Genomic DNA, 27,517 nt, shown 5'->3' on the forward strand with positions numbered 1-27,517 from the left:
CACAGTGCCTTGTACATTAGGTTATCATCACTGAAACAACACACTGAAGCCTGGGTAATAGCAAACTCTGCAAATCACAGTTCCTGAGAAGAGAAAATGCTAACAAATGGACATCCCTGTGAAAAGGAAAAGCTGGATATAGTAATTAGCAGAGCTGACTGCTAGATATGCTCAATTAGGAGAGTATCTGTGGACTTGTACAGAGAGAGCTTTAGTCATGCTCAGCCCTGCTGCTTATACCATACTTCTGCCATACAGATTAGCAATACACAATATTAAAGATGCAAAACCCCCCAAACTACCAACCCTGTGATTTGAAAGTTCTGACATAAACAGTCCCTGAAAAAGCAGCAAACAGAGCACACATTGTCTATGCCATTCGTGAGCCAGTGGATCGAATGGTTCACTTACTTTACAACCTGCTTCGGAATAATTTGGCACATCTCTAATTTTAACAAGCTTCAGTGGGATTAGATAAAATGCAGACTTTGTTTACATCAATTAACACTCAAAGATGTACAAAAGAACTTGTTAACTGCATTTATGAACAGAAAGTAGCAAAGGGAGAGTTTGTCCAAACAAAGTTACTGCACGGCTTGCTCAGATCAACATGGACGCATCTGAAAAGTGAAACCCAAATGCCCAGCAACTGAAGTGTCCTTGCAGAGAGGCAGATGTGTGCTTTTAATTGCACCAGCAGATACAAATCTGCATTTGCAGTAACGGCATTATCAGCTTTGCATACCTTCATTTCACAAAAATCACTGCTTTCCTCCACCTGCCCTGTACACATTCGCTGAGTTAAGTGGCAAGGCAAAGCGGTTGCAGCTGAGCTGACAAATGCCTTGGTTGTTGCTATGCTAATATTAATTATTATTATTGTTATTTAGCTTTCCAATTATTTTACTTTGATTATAAGCACTTTGTTCTTTTTTATGCTACAGAGCTGGAAAGAAAGTGTGGATGGCTTCCAACCCAGCAACAACCATCCTCAGAGACAATAAGCAGACAAATCACAAACTTCTCAGCAAAGGTTTGCAAATAGTCAGGGAATTAATGAAGATATGAAGATAGAAGGAAAAAAGCAGGTAGAAGGAAGACAGAGATTCAAAACTGAGAGGAGGAGAACAGTGCACCATGATATAGATTGAGCTACATCTAGAGTACACCTCTGCTATGAGGACAGGAGTTGGGGTTGTTCAGCCTGGAGAAGAGAAAGCTTGGGGAGGTCCTTCTCGTGGCCTTTCAGTATTTAATGATAAGAACGATGGAGGCAGACATTTTAGGAGGGCCTGCTGAAACAGGACAGAGAGTGATGGTTTTCAACTAAAGGAGGGAGATTTAGACTAGACAGAAGGAAGAGGTGTTTTCCAGTCAGGGTGGTGAATCACTGCCGCGGGTTGCCCAGAGCGGTGGTAGAAGTCCCATCCCTGGAAACATTCCAGGTCAGGTTGAACAAGGCTCTAAGCAACCTGCTCTAGTTAAAGATATCCCTCCCAACTGCAGTGGGGTTGAATTAGATGACCTCTAAGGTTCCTTCCCACCCAAAAAACATTCCATGATTCTGTGATAATCAGCTACACCTTCTGAAAGATTCAATCTTTTTGGTGATATGACTTTTGCCCCCCATCTGACACTATTTCCACAGATTTTCAAATCTCTGTAAGTAACACAAGAGAAGCTGCTGGCTTTTAACTCGCCCAGGATCAACCGCTCTAAGGAGGCTTTCTCTTCCCTGCAAACTTTCCCCTCTGTTAGTTCAGCAATTCAAAGAATAACATTGCCACATAGCACAATGTTCTTAGTCATGGTTTGAGCAGAGCCAAGAGGCCTGGACACTATATAAACACATTTTTGTTACTCTAATAGAATGCCACTTTAATTAGAAGTGGCACCTCCCAGACAACAGAACTGAACTGCTTGCAGGAGCTGTCACCAGAGAGAGCAATGGACAGTCAATACTGCATTTCCCAGCCCTGTGATACTGCAACTTCTCCCTCTTAATATGACAAAATTAATTCTTCCCACCTGATAACAAGGCTATTACTACACTAACAGTGGTGAAAGGTGGCTCTGTTAGAGCAGCCTGGCCTGCTCAAGCATTGCAGATCAAAGGTCTATTGAGCTGCCACAACAAAAAGAATCAATTTGTTCAACTGCTTTCTGCGTTCTTAAGCTTGCAGTGGCATAGTGCAGAGAGTGACTTAATGAAGCTCAGATGAGCAATGCCATGCGATGGACAGCCCTGCTCCAGCCTGCTCTGTGGAGAGCGCTTCCAATCCAGAACCCAGCTGCTGGGTGGAGACAACTTCAATACTTGAGCATTTGAGGACAGTCAGAATGGAGATCTTGTGAGACCCCACCTCAAACACTGCATCCAGTTCTGGTGTCCCCTCCCCAGTAAGAAGGATACAGAGTTCCGGAGCAAGTCCAGAAGCGGGCCACAAAGAACACCTTTACTATGAGGACAGGCTGAGAGAGCAGGGGTTGTTCAGCCTGGAGAAGAGAAGACTCCTGGGGGACCTTAGAGCTGCTTTCCAGTACCTGAAGGGATCCTACAGGAAGGCTCGAGAGGGACTCTTCATAAGGGTGTCTGGAAACAGGCCAAGGGGGAATGGTTTGAAGCTGAGGCAGAGCAGGGTTAGAGTGGAGCTGAGGAAGAAGTTCTTTAGTAGGAGGGTGCTGAGACTCCAGCACAGGCTGCCCAGGGAGACTGTGGCTGCCTCCTCACTCGGGGTGTTGAAGGCCAGTTTGGATGAGACCTTGAGCAGCTGAGTCTAGTTGAGAGGTGTCCCTGGGCATGGGGGGAAGGTTGGAGCAGATGGTCTCTGAGGTCCCTTCTAACCTGAGCCATTCTAGGATTCTATGAGATCATTCATTTAGCTAAGGGGATGTGTTAGTGATAAGGAGAAAACCTACAGCTAACTGTACAGAGTGACTAAGTTGTACAAATCTCAGTGATCATAGCTCTGGCTATGCCCTCTGCCTGTGTTAACTCCACCATGCTGCCACTTCAAAAGCTGTGCTGATTAACTGCAATGGTTGTGCTAACAGAGAAGCAAAGGAAGTAGTCTTTAATTAGCAGGGCCACACTAGCTGTATGGCAAACATCTTTCTTTAAGGCAGGGATATCAAATGGGGGGAAAATAGTGGGTTTTTAATAGAAATAGAAAAAAAGAGAATCCAAGAGTAAATGTATAACTGTACATCAGATGTAGCTCAGATGCAAATGATTTATGGTTGGATTTGATCTTAAGGTCTTTTGCAACCAGATTGAGTAAAAAAAGAGTAATAACTCAGGAAATGATCCTCTAAAGTGAAGAAAACCAGGTTGTGATAAGAATCAAGGGGGAAATTATATTATTTTAAGGCATAGCTAATGACACTGCTGATAGCACCTTTTACTGAAAGAGTGCTCAAGCAGTGGAACAGGCTGCCCAGGGAGGTGGTGGAGTCACCACCCTTGGAGGGAGGTGTGAAAAAAATATGTAGGCATAGCACTGTGGGAGACAGTTCAGTGAGGCATGGTGGTGTTGGCTGCAGAGGGGGCTGGACTAGATGACCTTTGGAGGTCCCTTCCAACCCAGACCATTCTGTGATTCTGTATTAACATGAATATAGAGATGTATCAGAGAATCAGAGATTTGTTAGGGTTGGAAGGGACCTCAAGAATCATCCAGTTCCAAACCCCCTGCCATGGCCAGGGACACCTCACACTACAGCAGGTTGCTCACAGCCATACCCAGCTTGGCCTTAAAATACTCCAGGAATGAAGCTTCTAGCACCTCCCTGGGCAACCTGTGCCAGTGTCTCACCAACCTCATGGGGAAGAACTTCTTCCTAACATCCAACCTGAATCTCCCCATTTCTAGTTTTGTTCCATTCCCCCTAGTCCTATCACTCCCTGACACCCTCATAAGTCCCTCCACAGCTTTCTTGTAGGGCCCCTTAAGATACTGGGATGCCACAGTAAGGTCTCCTGGGAGCCTGCTCTTCTCCATCCAGAAACCTGACTTCAAAATGCTATCTAAAGACGACTGCCTATAAATACACAATATCACAGCACGTACAGATCAATTTCTGATAGGTATCCAAAGCCTGGACAATCTAATAGCAGCTTATCACTGACTGCATGCTGCACAACAATTTAGGTTTTGTTTTCCATTAGCAAACACCTCGAATTACATGAAAGGGAGGAAAAAGTTCCCTAGATACAGACATGAAATATTTATCAGCCTTATGTCTGCTCAGTCACCGCTCCTCTAAAAAAGTCCATTAATTAAATACTTTAGACACGATTAAAACACTTCTTTAGAACTTATTGGCACCTGTTAATTCACTGACCCTACGAGACTATGGCAGTAAATGTCTCATTTGATTGCTTCTATTACCAATAAGTCAGCAGCTTGAAGACAAAGGAGACATGATGCAACTTCATGTACCACAACATCGCCTTAAAACACAAAAGCCACTATCTAGAGGCAGGGAAACAGAACATTTAAGTAGACAGGGCAGCACAAATAATCTATTTAACCTAATCTTTTAATTACAGGAAACATCTCGTAGCAAGACATACAAGAGCAATGAAATGACCCAGAGCTAGAAATCAAGATGATATATTTGTGCATGTGGAAGTAACACCAGCAGAATTCATAAAAGAAAACCTCCTTGGGCATTATTATCTTTCCATCAGGATATACTGTCATCACATTAAGAACAGGAGGGAAAAAAAATGATTTAAAAATATGTAATTAAAATACAAACACATGTAAAATAGAGGCTAAAGGAAAGGAGCACAAGAGCAGAGCACAAGAGCAGAGCAAGGTAAAATTAGAGAGGGAGAAAAAAGGCAGATGAAAAGAATTTTTGAATTCATAAAAAAGGAGCATCTTAAAGTAAGGAGGGGAGGAAAGAAATAAGGAACAGACCCTAATAGCTTGACCTAGCACAGCACCTACTCTACAAAGCTGCAGTGATTTTGGTGTCATTATTTACTCGGTAATGCACTGTTCAGCGACGAGAGGTGTTCAAAGCTGGCCCTGCTTGGGCAGCATGCAATTCTTCTCCCACTCCTCTGCAAGCTTTTAAGGATAGCTGGCAAAGAGTCCCCTGAAGAGTCCTGGCAATGCCACACTCTGCGGTGGGAAACAAGCATCTTGCAAAGAACCCCTGAGATCCTCCTACCCCCTCAAATCTGCGCAAGTGGAGAAGTGTTGCCTGGAAGGGGGAGCGAGACAGAGTGTGTGTGCAGGGGAAGGAGCAAAAAATAATGCTGGTAATTATGAGAGAGTCCCGAAATACCAGGAGATGGAGAGAATAACTGAGCCTTAAAAAGAATAAATTGTACCCTCCTCACTATGTATAACATTTCCTCCTTTCCCATTTGTGATATTTTGATCCTTTGTTCAGATCTTTTACCTTGCTACAACCAAGTTGTTACCAAACATCTGAAAAAGAATTAGCTTCCCTTGCTTTGATCTTCTACAATTGGATTGCCTCCTTCCTACTCCATGCACAGTTCCTCACTCCCACATTTATTTTCCCCCATTTCTTTGTTTACATTCGATGTTACCATATTTCTTCACACTTTTCTACACGGGTAAAAAAAAAATATCTGTGTTATGTTTCAACACACATTACTCTCTCCGAGTCCTTACTTTGCACTTTTCCACTGATGATGTAGAATTTCTGTTCAATTTTTACATATATTTCTCTTTAATTTGTCATTCTGGAAACAAAAAGAAAGAAAAAGAAAGCAAACCAACCAAACAAAAAACCCCCAAAGCGTATGCAACGGTGAAAACATTTTCCCTCCAACTGCAGCCTTAGCTGAAGCGTGCTGCCATTGTTTTCCCACACAACTTGCATTTCCAAACTTGGGAATTCCCATCAGTCTGTTTGACAGAATATTCCTGGGCTTGGCTTTGTTTTGTTTCCTCAGAAGGTGTGCATTTTTCAAATGCCAGTAGCATACCACTACAGAATTTCCCAGGAGGAACAGCTTGGTTTGAGGGACTCTTATTGGAAAGCCAGAGTTCCAAAATAAATAAAATAAATAAATAAATAAAAAGCCACTTGAAACAGAAGAATCAAACCTGATTATTTACATTCCCCTAAATCAAAACAAAACTATAACCAATGCATTTCAAAATATTGCTATAATTATTTTTCCACAGGCTGATAAATTGCTGGACATCCTTTCTTGAGCGCTGGTTGGCAATCCTGTGAGCACTGCACAGAACGTTTGTTCAATCTGAGGTTGTAAATATAATTATTAAAAGTGTGATTCCAAATCCAAATAATTAAAGAGGAAAAAAAAAATAAAAGGAATATGTAGGCATGTGGGGAAGGAAAAAAAAAAACCTACAGAGGGAGAACATATTTCAGCTCTATTACAGTGTTTTTACACCTGTCTATGGAAGGGGTGAGAGACACTTGCCTCAGGGCGGAACTGGCAGACTGTGCCCTGAGGGATGGCAGAGCCCAGCCCCAGCAAGGGCAGAGCATCCCAAGGCAGGTAACAAAGCTCAAAGGCACATCAGTGTCCACTATGGCAGTTTGGGGTTGAGAAGCTACAGAGCTCAGGAAATATCAACAATCCTGATTTCATTCTGTTCAATATATTACAATGACTAAGATGAATTATTTTATTAACCCCACTTTTGCCAGTACATTTAGAAGAGAATCTGGTTTACCTGAAAAGTCAGGGGTTATTTTCTCAATAAAGTATATTTCCTCTTTATAGTCTTTGTACCATGACCCTTCTTTCTACTGCAATAAAAGCCAGTGGATGTTAAAAGCTGCAAAGAGTCACCACGGGGTGTTCAAAAGACAGAGGAAGAGACAGTCCTTGTCTATGACCCCACACTCACAGGATGTCAGGGGTTGGAAGGGACCCAAAGAGATCATCGAGTTCAACCCCCCTGCCAGAGCAGGACCATACAATCTATCTCAGGTCACAGAGGAATACATCCAGATGGGCCTTGTAAATCTCCAGAGGAGACGACACCACAACCTCTCTGGGCAGCCTGCTCCAGTACTCTGTGACTCTCACAGTAAAGAAGTTCCCCTTGTGTTGGGGTGGAACCTCCTGTGCTGCAGCTTACATCTATTGCTCTTTGTCCTTATATACACATATATATAATTGAAGGTATTTAACTGCAGTCTAAGATCTGCTGCTGGGGTGAGTCAGGAAAATTTGGGTCAAGTGTTATACCAGTGGAGGCAGATTTTGCTACCCTCTACCAAAGTCTAAGTAGTACAATCTGTAGCAGGTAGACTGTACCATGAGAAAATGTGGACAGGCTGTGAATGGACTAAAAAGAGAAGTGAAAAAACACCCACAAACAACATTTAATCCATCACAGTTTGATTTAAGTGCTGCAAGAAGGGGTACTGAAATGAATAGATATTTGTTATTTCAACCTCTTGCCCCGTGACACCTGCTTGTGTCTCCTTTTAACTTGACTACACAGGAAGGATGCTTCTGAATTAATTCAAGAGATCTCTGTACAGCCCAAGATTATATAAAAAACACCCAACCACCAAGAAATATGTTGAATTTTCATTGTTTTTCAGTAGTAGTGGTGGTCAAAGCACAAGTCTGCTTAGTCTGTCTGAGAGTTGGGCGTTTGGTGGTAACAGGTTACTTCAACAGCTTGGGTTAACAAGCATTTCACAGAGCTCTGCAGTATCAATGCAATTCATCTCAGTCCATAACAGATGACATGTTCAATAGAATATGTAAAGTATGCCTCCACCTAGTGATGACTATGTACAAATAATAAAGGGGGAAAAAAAGATAAATAATAATAATTCTGTTACTTAAGAAAATCTTCATAATTGGCTCCCATTTCCAGGAATTAACATGTGTGCTCACACAAATATTCACTGACACAAATGCATGCTGGAAAATTAATCTCGAGCTCCATCTGTAAAAGTTTACCTGCAAATTCTGACTCGGGTGAGGGGGAAGAGAAACAGATTCTAGGTTTCAAGCATGCTGAAAATATGCAACAATGATGTATTACTAACAATCATGACTGCGATCAGAACAGCAAAACAAAGAGAGGCTGACTGAAGTGTTGACATCTTCTGATAATTTAAGTTAGTCTGGTTTTAAATGGAATGGTAAAAAATACACCTCTCCTCTTTCCAGCTCTGTTTGCCAAAAAAGAATCTTTGCTGGCTTTCTTGGGTCCCCCTGTTTTACAGATGCAATTGCAAATTGCACGTGAAATTCCTAGGAGCTGATTCAGCCCAGATCAAAGGCAACGGAAGGGAAAACTAAAGGAGCAACCACCAAAATTAAAAACAAGCAAACAAACATCACAAAGCAAAACAGCAAACAAACAAAAGCACACCACCACACCAGAATTCAATCCTGCCCCTAAACTCAGGCTCAAGTTTTAAACAACTCTCATAATCCTTTTAAAAATGCTCTATAAATGGGATCAGCTGGAGGCACATCCTCCAAATCAATACTCTTGAGGAGGAGGTTTGAAAAGCCAAGGTCACTTGTGGAAAAAAAAAATCTTCTGAGTTTTCCTTTCAGTTGTACTATCTGGGAACTACCTTTAATGTCTTCTCAAGCTGGTATTACCACCTCAGAAACTCTCCCCACCCCATCAGAGGTCCATGAATCACAGTTTAAGAATGAAGTGCTCTGCTGAAAACCCAGAGCTGTATTACGTAACCGAGAGGGCAAGGCACTATTTGCATTTCTCCTCTTGCATTCACACAGAACTTGGGATAGAATAACCATTATACATGCACAAATGGTCAAACTTTAAAATTAAATGAATCAACAAAACGTAATCAACTGTTTCAAAAATCATCTCATTCAAGTCTAGTCCAAGGCAAAGTGAACATCAAACAATACTAACACACTGGACAACCTGATCTAGTGAAGGGTGCCCCTGCCCACGGCTGGGGGGGGGGGGGTTGGAACTAGATGATCCTTGGGGTCCCTTCCAACCCTGACAATTCTGTGACTCATATCAGCACAGTGCTACGAGTCCCTTCTGACAGGCATTAAGGACTTTGAAGAATATCAGTGCCTCCCCCCGAGGTGGATGTTTCCCTCAGGAGAACAGCATCAATAAAACTTCACCTGTACAAAGAGACTGTATAAGGTTCATTCAAGTATATCCTCTAGGAAATGAACAGTGGAAAAACACTTTCACTATTAGAAAAGTTCATTGCCTCCTGCTTGTGCTCACACCGGCCGTGATCAATAGGTCTCCTAATCACTTGAACAGTTCTGGGGCTGAAGCGCAGTTTAGCAGCCCATTTCAAACCGCCTGCCATTGTCCACTGAACATCCTGGAACAACCAAACCCATCCCCTTCCCAGACAAAAAAAAAAAAAAAGAAAGTAGTGAATCCTACACACACAAAAAATGTGATTCCCCACCATGTTGTCTGGCATCCTTTCGCACACAAATGCGAGGTGCTGCCTTGCAGGGAGAGGACAGCCAAGGCTTGCTGTGCCCAGCCAACTTTCAATATCTGCCTCACTCATTAAAGAGAAACACAAAGATGGAGTAAAGTGACTCCGCCAAGATTCCACAGAAAAAAAAATGTAGTGGCTGAATGCAGAAATACCAGCACCAAACATGTAAACAAGTCAGATTTGATTAGCTGAATGAGTTCATTTAGGATTTTTATTTATATATATTTTTTTTTTTTTAAATCTTCTTGTTTTGTTTTTATTTTGGGTTTGGGTTGGGTTGGGTTTGGTTGCTGTTGTTTTGTTGTTGTTGTGTGCGTGCTGTTTTGTTTTGTGGGGTTTTTTTCCCCCTCAAGTGTTTGTATACAATGTTTGGGCACATATCAATTTTATTTACTTATTTATTTATTCTTAGTAAATTTCCATTAAGGCAGCTGCTAATATCATCATGCTTTTAAATTAATTTAGCTGGTTTCACTCAGGGGAAAAAAAAAGGCACAAAACTGAAGTACTAAAGACTCAGGAAATTCAGGCTCCTTTCACATTTCTGCACTACCTTCCAGCTGTTGAACGCCAAGGGCTCTGAAACTACCATTTTCCCTATTTCATGAGTCCACAATACACAGCACCAGAGGTCTCACACAGAATCATAGAATTGTTAAGGTTGGAAGGGACCTCAAGGATCATCCAGCTCCAACCCCCCCCCTGCCATGGGCAGGGACACCTCACACTACATAGGCTGCTCAGAGCCACATCCAGCCTGGCCTTCAAAACCTCCAGGGATGAGACTTCTACCACCTCCCCGGGCAACCTGTTCCAGTGTTTCATCCAAGGGCTTTATCGAGGTCACCAACCTGGCTATCTGCAGCAATAATTCTCATGATGTGCTTTATCTGGAAGCAAGCCCTCCTTCCAAAGCTGTTTACCCTGTTCTTATCAGCCCTACCGATCAGAAGATAATCACCACTAAACTACTACTGCATGCATAATTCAGAGAAGGCAGGTTTACAGCAGCACCTCTCCTTTCTTCCTTAGAACAGACTTTGCTTCATTTAAGAAATGCAAAAATAAGAGTGAATCGCATGAACTGTTCAGCCCAGCACCGATTTTCACTGACAGACGCTGAAAAACCAGTCGCGATAGTGGGTGCCGAGTGACCTGCACCCTGTCCTCTGCAGAGTTGGTGCTCCCAGGGGAAAAGCCACAGCCCTGGTGGCACCAGTCAGAGGCTGGGCAGCCTTGGTGTCGCTGGCTGCCCGCGCAGGCTCGTTGGCTGCCCACGAGATGGCAGCAATATGTTTATGAATAATGCAGTAAGAGGCTGCAGCCCATTGCCATGCGAGCTGCAAAACGCCACTCGCTGCTGCAGCTCTCAAAAAAACCCAGCCCCAAACCAACACGAACCCACAAAAAGCAAGCAACCAACACAACCCTCCGTCAATTCAGTCCAAAAAACGCCGGGAAAAGAAGCAGTTCTGCTGTCAGGCTTTGCCTACGGGTAAAGCTGCTTGGGTTTGTGTTTTGGGCTGGTGTTATCCATGGCACAAGGTGCTCCTTGTACACCCACGTATTTGCCCAGGTCCTCATGTTCAGCCCTGCTTCTGTCCTTGACAACGTTTTTGAAGCATTAACTGCTGCTGTGTTTTAGTTTTGCAGCACAGAAAATGCCTGTGGCTTGAAATAAATATTTTCTTCTCTGACGGACAAATAACATCTGCACTTCTGAAAGCTGCAGTGGAGCTGTCAAAAGCTAAGTGATTCATATAATTTCTTAAGAAGCACATGTGTATGAGCATACACAGACACTCAGACCTATCACAACCACTCACATATCAGCAATTACAGCAGTCAAAAGATGGGCTCTTAAAAAAGGGTGCTGAGCTATTATAATCATCATTTTTTAAGCAGACAGACATCTGTGTACACATAATGTCATATTTGGGGAAGATGGGTTGTAGGGGTTCTAATTGAGTCTGATCTTTGCTGAAAACTTAGGTTTGCTTTTCAGTTTTGGATTTTTCCAGGTTTTAGTGAGACCTCAAGCTCTGCTCTGTTACAAGAGTTTGGTTGCCTTGAGATTTCATGTCCTGCCATGAAATCACAGAACATTCAGGTTGGAAAAGACCCTCAGGATCACCAATCCAACCATGAACCCCACTCTACAAGGTTCACTCCTAAACCATAGCCCCAAGCACCACATCCAAACCACCTTTAACACAGCCAGGCTTGGGGACTCCATCGCCTCCCTGGGCAGCACATTCCAATCCCTGACCACTCTTGCTGGGAAAAATCTTTTCCTACTGTCCAATCTAAGCCTACCCAGTCACAGCTTGAGGCCATTCCCTCTTGTTCTGTCACTAATTACCTGGGAGAAGAGGCTAGCACCAGCCTCTTCACAATAGTTGCAGACAGCAATGATATGTTCCCTCAGACTCCTCTTTTCCAAACGAACCATCCCCAGCTCCTTCAGTCACTCTTCATACCAGAGCAAACAGCTTCTCCTCACCATCATACCCATACCAACTCCTTCTTCAGCCAGACTTTCAAGTCCTTTCAAGCCCTCCCTGAGTTCTTGAAGTTACACTTTTTGGGTGATATTTTTTCCAACACTGAGAAGATTTCATTAATTATTTTTTTTCCATAGGAAAAGTGGAAAAATAAAATAGAAAATAAAATAAAAATTTTAAATAACATAAAATAAAGAACTGTCTAGCTGATATTTAGCTACACATCAACTAAAGTTTGCTGGGAATTTTTAATCTTCCTTCAAGTAGCCATGTATGTCAAAATGTAGCTTATTAGCAGTGGATTTCACTATTTCTGACAAATAATAACTTTTCACATTGCCAGTAATACAATCACAGGATGTTAGGGGTTGGAAGGGACACCCCAGGACATCATTGAGTCCAACCCCCCTGCCTGAGCAGGGCCGTAGAATCTAGCACAGGTAGCACAGTAACACATCCAGATGGGTTTTACATAGAAGATACATAGAATAAACCAGGATGGAAGAGACCTTCAAGATCATCGCATCCAACCCATCAACCAATCCAACACCACCTAATCAACTAACCCATGGCACCAAGCACCCCATCAAGTCTCCTCCTGAGCACCTCCAATGATGGTTTTGAAAGTCTCCAGAGAAGGAGATTAAGATTTTAATTGTTTTTTTAACCATAGAAGTATCCTACTTTCTGGATTCTATAGTCACATCACTGAGGGTTTCTTACCCCAAAGCAGACACAGAAAATGACAGAAATATACTGGCATAACTTTTGTAGCCATCTATACCTTAACTGCTCAGCTTCTCACTTTTATGACTAAAGCAGCTGGTCCTTGAAACTATCAGAGAGTTCTGAAATGTTACTAGTTGTATACCTGTGAAATCCAAGGCCTTACACAGTTTGTGTCTTCCTGTCTTTAGGTGCAAGGCATTGCCGTCACTGTCACAGGAGTAATGAAATGTGTCTCTCACTCCTTCACATTTTGGGAGAGGAAATTGGCTTTGTTACCCAATATTCTTTAAAATATAAAGCATATAAAACATTTTTGTGTCCATGTTTACCAAGCAACCTGAATTTCATACCACTCTCATGGAATCATTTTGATTGGAAGAGACCTTTGTGATCGTCAAGTCCAACTACCAACCCACCACTGCCAAACCAAGTCCCTCAGCACCACACCTACACAGCTTTTAAACCCCTCCAGGTATGGGACTCGACCTCTTCCCTGGGGAACCTCTTCCAGAGCTTGACAACCCTTTGGGGGAAGAAACTTCTCTTCCATACCTAATCTTCCCTGGCACATCCTAGGTCTGTTCCTCTTGTTCTATTGGTCTCTTCTCCAAAGTAACAAACAACTCCCCCTCACTGCAATCTCCTTTCTGGTAGCTGTAGAGAACAAGGTCTTCCTAGGGCCTCCTTATCTCCAGGTTAAACAACCCCAGATCTCTCAGCAGCCCCTCCTAAGGCTTGTGCTTCAGAGCCCTTAGCAGCTTCATCGCCATTCTTCAGACTCACTCTAGAACCTCAATGCCCTGCTGGCCACACTATTGCCAATACAGGTGCCAGGAGGCTGTTTGCCCTCTTGGCCACCTGGGCACACTGCTGGCTCAATTCATCTGGCTCACTGTACTTACCTTGGGCTAATACAAGTAACATCAAAAAAAACCAGTTGAAACACTGGTGAGAGAACCCAGGATGGTTGAAGCCTGACCACTGCTCACCCAGCACCCGTGAAACAGGGGTGCAGCTGCATGTCCCATAGCTTGTATAGGTACTGCAGTTACCAGGCTCTTGATTATTCTGGATTAGATTAATTTTTCCCACCCCCTTGGCTTGCTAGAGCTTCTACTTACTTTTATTTAATCAATAATAGAAATTGGACTAGAGATACACAATGAAAACACAACTTTACTGCCATTGTTTGCATAAGATCCTGCACTTGCTTGCATTCTAAGAGCACTGCTACAACAGTGGATGACAAAAGAAAAGGTCATGGTATGAACTGCTTGACACCTTGGAAAATCTGGGTGCTTGAGCAAGACAATTAACTAAGGAAAGGGCAGTTTCACTTGTAGCTTCTGCTTTAAAAGGAAAGAACAATTAATAATCTGGTAGTTTGGGTTTTGGGGGTTTTGTTGTTTGTTTATCTTTTCTTTTTCTTTTCCCAACAGATGTATCAGAAGTGATTCCAAATATGGCCACTGAGCTACACTACCATCACAGTAGAATGAGTCAGGTCCCAGAATCCTCAAATCAGTATAAATGCCTTATATTCAGAGTGTCCACCATCCACAGCTCTGACTCTGCTTTCCAGAAGCATTGCTGTCAAATAATGCTCAGTATCATGTGGTTTTCAAAATGAAAATTGAGAAGGCAACTAAATTCAATTAAAAAAAATAATTTCATAGGTCTTCTTGTATCTATAATATAAAATAGCTGATACAGGTCAGAAGATTTTCTGCATCCATTGATAAGGCATTGCTGACTATTTTGGCAGAGGCTTTGCTGGTAAGGCCACCAAGAAGACAGTTAGAAGAGTGAAATTGAAGCACAATGATGAGACATTCCATATGGTTATGTTTAAGATCTCTTTCTTGCACCAATAGAAACAGAGTTCTTATGTAAAAATATGCACATGAACATCTCTAAGATGATGAAGACTATTTTTTCTACTTAAAAAAACCTCTAATTATAAGTTTATGATTTAAGGAGCCTCTTGTTGACACCATCTAATAACTCTGTGATGTGCCTAAGTCTTTTAATTAGGCAATAATATATTCAGGTCCCTGTGACACAAATTAAACCACAATCTCAGCAGCAACATCCAGAAGTGGACAAAATGCTGTACAGATGTTTTAAAACCACAACAGGTCCATCTAAAGTGTATCTAAATCAAAGCCAGACAAGGTCACTTCATGTCTCATAGGAGCTGCAGGCAAGAGCACTCCCAGCCTCAGGAGACACAGCACTTTCTCTAGGGCAGGCTGAGGACGGGGAACATGCTCCAACTGCTGATAAGTATCGCCAAAATTTTCCCATCCACCTGAGAGCAAGGTGGCCTTTTTAGATTTGCCACCCCTACAGTGCATCGCTATTTAAAAGCATACAATGAAAGCCAATCCCAACCCAAGCCCCTCCACGTTGCACTCTCACTGCTTCCTCCAGGGAAATCTTGGAAACAAAAATGATCCCTCCCATGGCAAAATGCAGTGACTCAAGACATTCCTGGGAGGCATCCAGATGCTACACTGATCCTATAGTGTGTAGGACAAAATAGCTTATCATTCAGATAATGCTCTTGGACAAAGCTGGATAGCTTCAAGGACAGAGGAGTTACCCTAGATCAGTGCCATAAATATTATTCTATATGAAACAGCTGCAAGATAAACTCTTTCGTCTTGCACATAGGTGCAGTTGTACTTTCAGCTGTCTCACTGCTGAAAGACTGTGCCTTATTTCCCTCTCTGTTAAATACAATTCTTATTTGCTTATTTGCTTATGATGTATGATATGCCTTATGATGTATGATATGCCTTACAGCTGCAGTGTATTGAAACAAAACCCAACATCACACCGGGTCTGGGTATCAAACTCCAGAAATTCTTCACACGAAGCCTTCCTAAGAAAATTAACTTGGTAAAGAGGGTGGGAGGGAAGTTACTAAAGGAACTAAACCCAAAAATCTTTAGTTAAATGAGAAGTGCTATTAAGAGAACAAAGCAGCTTCACCAATTCATAAGTATGCTGCTCGTGACCTCTTTTTGCACTCTTCAACTCTCTCATATTTTTCCTTTCTAGTTTTTTGTTGTTTTTTTTCTCCTCTCATGGAAGAGAAATCTTCCAAAACCTCTTCAAGGAAATAGTCTACAGCCACAAGACTTTGTGCTAACAAAGCTCCAGAATTCTGAAGCCAGAGGTCAGGAGCACATCTTTCACAATGTCTGGCCTGAATTGAAGTCAAGCAGCCCTTTTAATTTCAGAGCAGAGGATGAGTAAAGCAGGGGAAAGAACAAACTCCATTTGTAAGGTTTACTGGAAGCAGAAGACATTGAATATTGAGAAAGTCAGTAAAATCACCTAGTTATCAGTGCCTCTGAAGCCATATTGGTACTAATTGAAATGCAGTCCATCGTGGGTTGGTTGGTTTGTGCTTTTTTTGACAACCCACATCAAAATGCACCTACCCAATATCAAATTAAGCCAAATAAAGGAAAGGGGAGAAAGAGATAGTGACAGAGGTACTGTTTGTCTTCCAGCTGCTGACTGACAACACTGCCATCCCTTAACATGGTTTTATTTAGTTATTACAACCATCTCTCTGTAAATGACACTTAGGATTATTTAAGATTATGTTGTAATCCTTTTAATCCTCAGTGCTTTAAATTTCAGGCTAAACACCAAAGAGCAAACTAGCACTTAGGAGAAATATTTAAAGCATGTGATTTGAACATAAATCTTCTTTTATTCACCACTCCTCTGATGAAGACCTAGTGCATTCAGGCAGCAAGAACAAACAGCACTGCAAACCGCTATGTTTCCCCACGTCTTGGGAAGCTGTTTCTAACCAGTTCTTTGCTTTGGTGCAGGCTATATCATCAACAAAACAAATGAAGGAAAATCAGAAGGCTGTATTTTACAAGATGTGACTATTTTTTAGTTACTATTAAGGAAAAGTGGGGGGGTGGGAAGGGAGGGGGAAAAAAAAAAGCTCCATGTAATATGGTCATCAAGAACAGAAATAGATTGCATGCACAAATTGGATAGTGTGAGAGACAGATCAGACTTATCCTGTTAAACAGGGAGTAGCTCAATTTAAATGAGTGGAGTAACATTGCTGAAAACCTCATGATCAAGACCAGAAAGCCAAATCTTCCTGCCTGAATATCATTTACTTGCAGTTTCCTCTTTTTTATCCCTTTTTCTTTCTGGTCCTGCATCGATCAAGTTTCCAATTAGTTTTCTTTATGCTCCATCTTCTCGTTACCATCTATTAACTGTCATCTGCCTAGATTTTTAAATCCAAGATTTCCTCCTCCTTTTCTTATTTTTTTTTTCCTTGCAAACCAAAAATCTCAATAGTCATTTCCTATTTCTAATCTATAATTCATGAACACAAATTGACCACCCAGACTAAATCCAACTCAGAATTCTGCACCTTCTCCTAGTACAACACATTGGTAGAAAGCAACCATTGCCCCATTTGAATAAGGGAAACAAAAAGTATGTCTTATTATTCAGAGCATGGTGAAACAAAACCTCACCAACTATGCTTTGAAGATATAATGATGCTCTCATCCCTGATCATGTCAGAGTTAGGCAGCTAATGTATTTAATCCAATAGCAAAGCAATGAGTCTATATTTAGGTTAAAAAAAAAAAGATAAGGAAAAAAATCCCCCCTTTGAATGTTTATTCACAAATCTATTAATAAGTAGACACACATTATCAATCTTCTTCCCACCCACTAGGGATAAGTGGATCATCAGCAGTGTTTCCTGAGATATTCAGCATCCAGGTACGAACTGACCTCTCTGCTTTCGAACTCGCCTTGGATTCCCTCCAGACTATCTCAGAAATCTTCGCTCGCTCTCTAGTCCCCTTCCCACTCTATCTGCTCATGTAGCACCAGTCTCGTTCAGTCCTTTCCTTCCCCAAAATGTCACCACTACTGATGCCAAAGCCTTCTCCTCTTTCGCTCTTACCATCTGGCACAATCTTCTTGTAGCTCTCTGTCTAAACAATGCTCCATCCCTTCTCAAAATGTGTCTTAACATATGTCCTTCCTCCCATGCTTTTTACTTCTTAATGTCTCTCCCACTCACTTATTGGCTTGATGAAGACACGTTTTAATGGGTTCAAACAGTAGTGCATGAGTTTCCTTTCTCACATTATTCTGATTCAGAGGAGTTACACCTCACACCAACAGAAGTGAGAAGAAAATGCATTGCAAAGTCTTCATGCAACCAGTTCAGTAAATCAATGAGAGAGATTCATTTCTCCTTACACTGGAAGTGTATTAGCTGCCATGAATCACCTCTCCAGTATGTATTTCCAAACAGAAATTTTGCTCATTGCAATATGAGGAATAAAACCTAGAAGCTCAGAAGACCTGTCAGTGTGCTCAGGGGGTTGTAGCAGTGAAGGCTAAGGTTAGACTTAATCACATTCCGAGTGGAAAAAAGCTGAAGATTGACAGCAAACCCAAAATATTTATTCTGAAAATACCTAGGAAATTACAAAGCTCTGAGTGTTGTCTCAAGACAACCTGAAGGATGTGGGGGGTACAGCAGCACAAGCCTCACTGTCTTGAAGAGGGGAAGGTTTCTAAACAGTGCATGCATTTCAGAAAGATGGCTAGAAAAAATAAACCTTGACAAAGCCTCTGTGACACCCAGCTGACCCAAAGAGGTTCCTTTTCAAGAAGTCATGTGCAGTCCTTCAGGGCATTTCTCTATGTGCTGAGGTGGTTTTGCTTAAACCACAGCCACAGTTGGTTCCTCCAGCATGTTTCATCGCTGCTGATGCCAAAGGACTATCTGGTAACTTACAGACCCTGGCATATTCCCATCTGCATTTCTCCTCCCTTTATTATTTGTATCATTGAAAATTATTCAGGTTAGAACCCTGGGAAACAATTCAGTTCATAGGAAATAACATTTTGATGTGGCTTGATAGTACTTTTAGCAATACAACAACAGCAGCAAAATAATACAATCAACCTTTCTACTGGTATTTGTGGGAGCTGGATTATGTCCAAAGGCTGAAGATGTTGCAATAAACTATTTCAGCCCCTAGATTCTGGAATGTTAACCTTGCAGTAATGCTTCCCTCATCCTTTCATCTTCTCGGGCCTTGATCCTCCCTTTCAATTCAATGGGATTTAGATGAAGTAATTAAATAATATTATTTTCCATCAATGAAGAATAGTCCTATGAGAAATACACCTCCTCCTCCTATGCTGGCCCTGGCAGAAGCAAGCTAAGTCCTCCCCCTTCCCTCCCAGAAATGAACCTGGGTCATCACCATCTGAGGACCCTGAACAGCAATAAAAATAAACAGAGTAACCGCACTGCGCTGGAGCAATGCTTGTATAAGCAGTTTGGAGAAGTTGTGTTTATGGAAGTCCTTCAGGTCAAGATTCTAGGCCTGAACCCAAAGCAATTACCTACTAAGTTTTAAAAACAAATTGAATACAGAGCATTAATCAATAAATCAACAGGTTCTCAAGTGTTTAGGAGACTCAGTCATCAGAAACCCTTCTCTTAGGAAAACAGTAAACCGACGCTGGATAAAAACGTTACACTCCTGTACTGGCAAGGAAAAGGCTGGATTAAAGCAGGCTCTAGTTATTCAAAACCAAGGGAATAAAACCTACCTCTTAGCATCACAGAGTTTATACTCAGATGGGCAATGAAATGCATGCTCTGCCTCTTACCTGAAAGACATTCTTTCTGCTGGATTTCTCTGAGGTCCACTCGATGCGAGCACCGCACAAATCCACGCACTCAGGTTTATATCCTGGTTTCTGGAAAGGAAGGTGGGGGGGGAAATATAAACCTGCCATGAGTATGGCCTGACTGTACACAAATGGGGACAGTTATCAGATAAAACAAGAAGAGATCAAGCTCAAGTGACAGATTCTTGCAGCACAGCTGCTGGTCTTACGGAAAGGAGTTCGTTATTCCCTGGCATTATTAAATAACTACTCCTGAGGTGTCTTAACTCAGAAAGAGAGGTTTGACACCATAGATATCATTTTAAAATTATAATTAATGTACCATGCAACAGATCAAAGCACAGAGGCATGTATACATTGGCCAGGTCTTTCAGATCTTTGCTTACTTTGCAAAACCCCTTGAAAAGCCATTGTGTTTGAAGGCAAAGGGTTGTGAGTTCTCCAAATGCAAATTTCAACTGCTGCAGTTGGAAAGGACAGCAACTAGACAGGGACACACATCGTGTCTGCAAGACAAGCTACCTCCTTCCTCCAAACATATTGTCATTTCTAGCTCCTAAAAAAATTAAAAATAAATAAATAAAAAGGCTTCAGGGACATGTGTGACACGCAGGAAGAGCTCAACACTAGGGTAGCTCCACACAGTTTGCTGCTTCTCAGTGTCAGTCCATGCATCCCAAAGTGACACAGCTCTGCCTCCCCAGCAGCTCCGTATGGATGCAACTAATTCAAAGAGCAGATTTGTTTGCCTGTATCATTTACGTTGCTGGGAGTTGGTGTAAAGCACAATAATCCTCATTTGCCATCTAAGCTCCTTCTCCAGGGACTCTGCCTGAGCAGCAGTTCTGGCAAAGCCCATGTAGTTGAGAGTAGCCTTTGTAGATTAGGTTACTGCACATCCCAGACAACAATAAAAATACTACTGTTAACAGTATGAAGCACTAATAAGTCCCTTTTGGGTAAGACAGGGAGTAATATCCACATAATGTAGTTAATCAGCCTGATGCATCTTTTTTGCTCTGCTGTTCTTCAGCCATTTTACCTTAAAAAACAGCATTGGTGATAAAGTGACTTAATAGAAGCTAACAGTGGCCAGTCCAGCATCAACCACATAATCAGCTTTCCAAAGATTGCTCACTGAATTTCTCTGATGTTGTTATGAAGGGCTATATATATATATATAAAATAATAAATGTGTGTTCTCCAGGGTGCTTTTGAGATGGGTAGAAAAGGACCTATTTAGGTTAAAAGACTCAGGGTAAAATATTCTGGCCAAGTAATCTGCAGCCAGAGTCTTTGGCAGTTTTCTGTACTGGAGTTGTTATAATGTCCTCCATTTGCCAAACCGTAAAGCCACCATGGTTCAGCTCCTCTACAACTGATAGAGCTGCGTGCTTTTGTTCTTTTCTTTTCCTTTCCTTCCTTTTAATTGTTATTTATTTTTAATAGAAGAAATATGCTGTTCAGAACAGAAGGATGTTCTTCTGCCTAAACCACTGGCTTTTGATTCTTTTTCCCCAGCTCTGCCTTAGATTTCCTTCCTGGCCTCTGACAAGAATAGAATCTTCCTGAATTTTTAGTAACAGATCCAGACTTCAGTATTGATATTTGATTAAGCAATGAAGTTGTGAAATTTAGACAGTTAATGTTTGCATGGGAAAAAGTGACAAAGGTGAAAAACAAATAAGCAGCAACAACAACAAAATGTCCCAACAACAAAACAAACAAAACCCACAAACAAACAAGACCCCAGAAAAACAACAACTAAAGGCCTACAACACACACCAGTCTATTACTTGAAAAAGAAAATCAATTGGGGGTTGGGGGGGAAGATATGAATTTCCAATATTCCAGTATTATATATTTATAAATAGAGTTATGGTGCCTTCTTGGACTAGCTGACTCTCCTTGGCCAGGAGGTAGCCTAGGGAAGTTTTCTTCCCAGGAGTCCATGCAATGGCCAAGTCTGCAGGCAGCTCTGTATTGCTCTCTTCGAAGAAAAGTTTTCTAAAAGCATAGTTTGAGTCTGAAAATACTTTAACAAAGACAGGAATAAAGATCCCAGAGGCAGAACAAGTCAAGACACTTTGGAAACTTAAGATGAAGAGGACAGGTTAAAAACGCAGATCAAGAAATGGAAAATAGGTTCCTGGTAGCAATGGATACTGGACTACAGAATATTCATATATAGTCATATACATCACCATAGAATCATCCAATCATTTTGGTTGGAAAAGACCTCCAAGACCATCAAGCTCAGCCATCAACCCAACACCACCAAGACCACTAAACCTTCTTCTTCTGAATTGTCATGTCTACACATTTTTTTTTAACATCTCCAGGGCTGGTAACTCCAGCACCTCCCTGGAGAGACTGTTCCAATTTTCTTGCTATCCATAGATTGTTTTCCTCAGGATAACTGCTATGGCACTTCACACTGAAGTGAGAAAAAGCAACTGAAAGCCCATTAGGGAAGTTTTGCAGTAAGAGGGCATCATGAGAGGATTTTACCGTTTCTGATTTCTATGAAGACACAAAAAGGTATCACAGAGTCAACCAGGTTGGAAAAGACCTCAGACATCAAGTCACACAGTATCACAGTATTACAGTAACTAAGGTTGGAAGAGACCCCAAGGATCATCAAGTCCAACCTGTCCCAACAGACCTCACAACTAGACCATGGCACCAAGTGCCACGTCCAATCTCCCCTTGAACACCTCCAGGGATGGCGACTCCACCACCTCCCAGGGCAGCACATCCCAATGACGAATGACTCGCTCAGTGAAGAACTTTCTCCTCACCTCGACTCTAAACCTCCCCTGGCACAGCTTGAGTCCAACCTATCACCCAGTACCTAGCACCTCATGACTAACTAAACCATGGCTCCAAGTGCCACATCCAATCCTTTTTTGGACACCTCCAGGGACAGTGACTCCACCACCTCCCTGGGCAGTGCATTGCAACAGCAAATTCCTCTTTCTGGGAAAAATTTTCTCCTCACCTCCAGCCTAAACTTCCCCTGGCACAGCTTGAGACTGTGTCCTCCTGTTCTGGTGCTGGTTGCCTGGAATGCAGAAGCAGAACTTGGGCTGCTCTGTGCATTCAGTGCACTTACAGTTCAATATTGTTGCTGGAGTCTGCAGCTCCGATGCACCAGGGGAGGGTTAGATTGGATATTAGGAAAAGTTCCCTCACCAGAAGGGTCATCAGGCACTGGAACAGGTGCCCAGGGAAATGGTGGAGTCAACAGTCCTGGAAATGGTTAAAAGATATTTGGGTGAGGTGCTCAGGGACAGAATCTAACAGTAATGTACAGGGAGATATTAGGTTGTGGTTGGACCCAATGATCTTAAGGTCTTTTCCAATCAGGTGATTCTGAGATTCTAAGGAGAGAAAAAATGACAGTGTGTGCATCTTCCTTTCCAGACAGGATGGGATGCAAGCTGACAGTGTTGGAAAGATGGAAGCATCTCTCCTATGTGCAATTATCAACTGGAAAACTTTTTTTTTCTTTGTTTTTTTGAGAATTTAACAATTCTTCCCATATGAAGATATGCTGATGCCCGTGACTATCACACAAGACTCATGAGTGTGGCATAACATGTAAAGCTTCTGATGAAAACTACATGTATACCTACTCAGATCCACCAAGCCTGGAGCTGTCCACGTTGCATGCCAGCCCTTCTGCACCTGGGAAGCTCCACACAATAGGAAGCCCTGTTTAAATCCATAGGGACTCTGGGATAACTGCCCAGAAATTCATTCTGCCCTCGACATTGTCCTGTTACATGGTTTGCTGAGCTGTTCGTGCATTACCCAGAGAGACTGCAGGAGAAGTAAGTTAAGGTTACTGGGGAAAAAGGCTGAGCCCTCTGCGTCCTTGCCTTGTGTTTTGCAGTCAGAGCAATTATGTTACATCAGTGTTGTTGGAGGGGGTTATGCTGTAAATTGATACAAGTGTCTGCTACAATGAAATCTTCCAAAACATGAATATGGATTTCAGCAGCATTTGCACTCACCAAATTACTTCGCAGATGGGCTAATAACCTGAGGTTAAAATAACCTCTGCTGAATAAACTATCTCAGGGAGTAAACAGACTATTTTTTCTCTTGGTCAGAAAAATCCAACTGATCAGAGGGTTTAATGTGGGTAAGAAAGACTGGAGCTGTGATCTGTTTTGATCACAGTGTCCTTGGTTTAAAACAAAAAAAGAGTAAATTACAGCCATATGAACATTAAAGGGAACTGTATCAGAAGCTAGATCAGAAGTGTTCAAGGCTGCAGCAAATGATAATGATTTAGCTACGTGGGATGCAAACTTGCATTTTCAGTGATGTTGTAAACAAGCTCATTTGCTGAATGCCTCCTCTGTGTGCTTTAATTGTTGTGCTTTTGCTAATATTAATACCAAATATTGTCACTAGCTTCACCAGAAAGCTATGGATTCCAGTCTTCTCCATCCAAATCCATAAGAAAGTTGAAACAGAATCATAGAACTGTTTCATCTGGAAAAGACCTTGAAGATCATCAAGTCCAACCACTCTAACTCTGCCAGGTCTGGTGCTAACCCATGGCCCTCAACATCGCATTTAAACACCTCCAGCGGTGGGGATTCAACCACCTCCTTGAGGAGCCAGTTCTAGCATTTGAGAACCCTTTCAGCAAAGAAGTTTCATCTAATGTCCAACCTAAACCTGCCCTGGTGCAACCTGGTCCCATCTCCTTTCATCCTGTTGCTTGTTACTATGGAGAAGAGAGCAGTCCCCACCTGGTTCCAGCATTCTTTCAGGGAGCTGTAGAGGGCCAGCAGGTCTCCCCTCAACCCCTTTTTCTCCAGACTAAACAACCCCAGTTCCCTCAGACACTCATAAAACCTGTTCTCCAGGCCCCTCACCAGCCTGAATGCCCTTCTCTGAACTCATTCCAGGACCTCAATGTCTTGCAGTGAAGGCCCCCAATTTGAACATGTTACTCAGTTTCACCACCAATATTTTCCATCACAAGATCTAATATCTGAAACTGTTCATTCACTGGGAGGAGAATGATTGTGAAGCCAAGACAAGTGCTGCCTGCTTTTAACACCAAGTGTAAAGAGTACTGGAGCTTCACATGGGTGCAGACCTCAAACCAGAGGCAGAAGGAGCAAGGACAACAGGCTTTCAACTTTTACCATGAAGCAAGTAAGACCTGCCTCTACAATTGGACAAAGGAACAACAAAAACATCTTTTAGTTATTATTAGTTCCTTGTATTTTAATATTATTAGAGATTTTGGTAAAGATAATCTTAAATCTCCTCTAGACGTTATCCTAGCATCACCAAAAAAAAATTAGTTAGAAAGTGGTTTTCTTTCCCTCTCTGCTGTTGCCTTTGTTGTTAATTATTGATCTTACAATGAATCACAGAATCAACCAGGTTGGAAAAGACCTCAGAGATCATCAAGTCCAACCTATTACCTAACACCAAACACCACCTGACAATGATGCTGCCTTATTCTAAATTTTCACTTCACATACAGTATTTGATAATGAATGAATACTATTTTTTGTTAAGTCATATCATTCTCCTGCTAACACTAGGAACTCTTTCTTATAAGTCACGCTGTGATGAATGAACACACTTCCATTACAACCACAGAATTGATTGACCTCAAGGATCATCCAGTTCCAAGCCCCCTGTCATGGCCAGGGACACCTCACACTACAGCAGGTTGCTCACAGCCACATCCAGCCCTGCCTTCAAAACCTCCAGGGAGGTTTCCCTGAGGCTTCCACCAGCTGCCTGGGCAACCTGTGCCAGTGTCTCTCCATCCTCGTGCTGAAGAATTTCTTCCCAACATCCAATATGAATTTACCCATTTCTAGTTTTGCTCCATTCCCCTTAGTCCTATCACTCCCTGACACCCTAAAAAGTCCCCCCCCAGCTTTCTTGTAGCCCTCTTCAGATACTGAATGGTCACAATTAGGTCTCCTCAGAGCCTTCTGTTCTCCAAACTGAACAGCCCAAACTCTCTCAGACTGTCCTCACAGGAGAGGTGCTCCAGCCCTTAAGCATCCTCGTGGCCCTTACGTTATTTGATTGCCTCTATTACATTATTTGTTTAATGGCTGAGCTCCCCTTTTTCCAAAGTAAAGCACAGCTGGAAAAAAAACATTAAATATATACATCTATAGTCAGTAAACAAATGATTTCTAATGAATTCTTTTTGTATTATTGCTTTTCCACTATGAAAATTATGTCTGGCTAAATGGTTTACAGAGGAACTAAGCGTTGCATTTGCTTTATCAAATGAAGCCAACATGTCAGTTTAGCTTTTTTTTGATGTGTGAAACTCAGGGTTAGGAAATTGGTTTATAAGGTTTTGAACACTGGCAGCTCTTGCTGTGTTCAAGCTTCACCCAATTTGTTTACTCACCACTGCACCTAAGTTCTATGCAACAGACAGAAAAATGTAACTTCAACAGCTTTTCTTCACCTTTGTGAGCATTGAGTTCATTGCCTTGGTGTTCAGATCCAGCAAGGAACTAAGAAAAACAAACCACTTGGGTTGGTGTTTTTTTTCCCCTATAAGGGGAAAAATATGGGATCAATATATCTGTGTTCTCCCTTACAGAGGAAGTAAGAGATGTTATCTCACTGACTGTGAGCACTGGTGATGACTGAGACTTCAGGGAAAGGGAATGAGTTCTCAGAAGATCCCTTCTCACAGCACAACTTAATTTGTGAGTTAAATAAACTGAGATCTGGGCCAGAGTCCCATTATCCAGGCAAGTCTTGTGTAGTATCTAACTCTGTACAGAGCTAATGGAGATTTTAACCATCTGAAGGAATCCCAGAGATTCCCATTTAGGGCAGGTCACACAGGAACACATCCAAGCTGGTGGGTAAATAACCTGTGGTGAATAATTTTTCTGATAATCTTGGAAATCACATAGGAAAATCTTTAAATTGTTTTAGAGCTACAAGTGAATTCAGAATGATCCTGGAATCATAGAACAGTCTGGGTTGGAAGAGACCTCCAAAGGTCATCTAGTCCAAGCCCCTTGCAGTGAGCAGGAAGATACTCCACTAGATCAGGTTTGACCAGAGCCTTATTAAGCCTGACCTTGAATATTTCCAGGAATGGGGCCTCAACTCCCTCCCTGGGCAACCTGTTCCAGCTTTCATGTCTCTGGTGTGTTGAATTCCTACTGGTTCATTTACCTACTGGAATCTGGGTGAGGACTTGTGGATAGAGAAGAGGTAGTAGGCAGAATTGTAAGACACTTCGTAAATTAGATTAGTTCTAATAAGTTCACCTGAGACTTAAAAAAAAAACAAGCAAGCCCAAACAACATGTAATTCACCTTCAAGGAAAACAGATCATTCTGAACAAAATATTAATCCAAGCCATACTGTTTGCATGGCTGCAGAAAAGAAGCATTTTCCAGCTGTGGTAGCCCAAATGCAGGCGGAAAGTCTCCGATTTCACCCTTTACTTAGTTTTATTCTTTCATCTCTTATTTTCATTTTTCCTACAACCCTCATCATCTTTCAACAAAAAGTACAGCATGAAAAATTGTTCTTTAAGGTTGATTTTTATGGCAGGTGGCATTGGTAGATCAAGAAAATAGAGAAGAAGGAGCCTGCATCACCTGCCACAGGAAAAATAGCTTATTGTTTGTGACTCCTGCCAAAGAGAGCACCTTTTGTGGCCAGCCATCACGCCGACAAGATTTGGCAGGTTTGATCAGGCCTTGAGAGCCTTTCACAACAGGGCTTTGTCAAACCTGTCCTTTCACTGCCCACAGTGTCACACAGTTACCCAAGTCCCCTTCTGCTGCCCACACTCAGGTTGGTAGGCTCCAGCTCGGCAGTAACTAGCACCGAAGGGCCGTGCGCCGTTACTGCTTGCGCAAGGCGGCTGTCACATCACTGAAGACCAAGATCAGTGCTCTTTCCTTGGGGCACAATGAAAAGGTACTGCAAATTTCACTTTGTAGTAACTACAGGCTACAGAAATTGCATTAAGCTGCATTAGATGGAGTCATAGAAATATTCAGGAAGGTTAGCAGGATATGGTAGATGTCACGCTTATACCACGATAAAAAATCACTTTGCTAACTTGT

General features: G+C 42.1%; 1 protein-coding gene across 1 annotated transcript in view; it reads right to left on the reverse strand.

The window, feature by feature from the left end:
- The window catches only part of ARHGAP15 (Rho GTPase activating protein 15), a 369,524-nt gene that overhangs the window by 297,418 nt on the left and 44,589 nt on the right, over positions 1–27,517 (reverse strand). Inside the window, exon 5 of the mRNA XM_009907693.2 lies at positions 19,389–19,478. Coding sequence (XP_009905995.1) covers positions 19,389–19,478 — 90 coding nt within the window. The remainder of the gene's footprint in view (positions 1–19,388; positions 19,479–27,517) is intronic.

Source organism: Dryobates pubescens, chromosome 2, assembly GCF_014839835.1.
Source record: "Dryobates pubescens isolate bDryPub1 chromosome 2, bDryPub1.pri, whole genome shotgun sequence".
NCBI lineage: Eukaryota > Metazoa > Chordata > Aves > Piciformes > Picidae > Dryobates > Dryobates pubescens.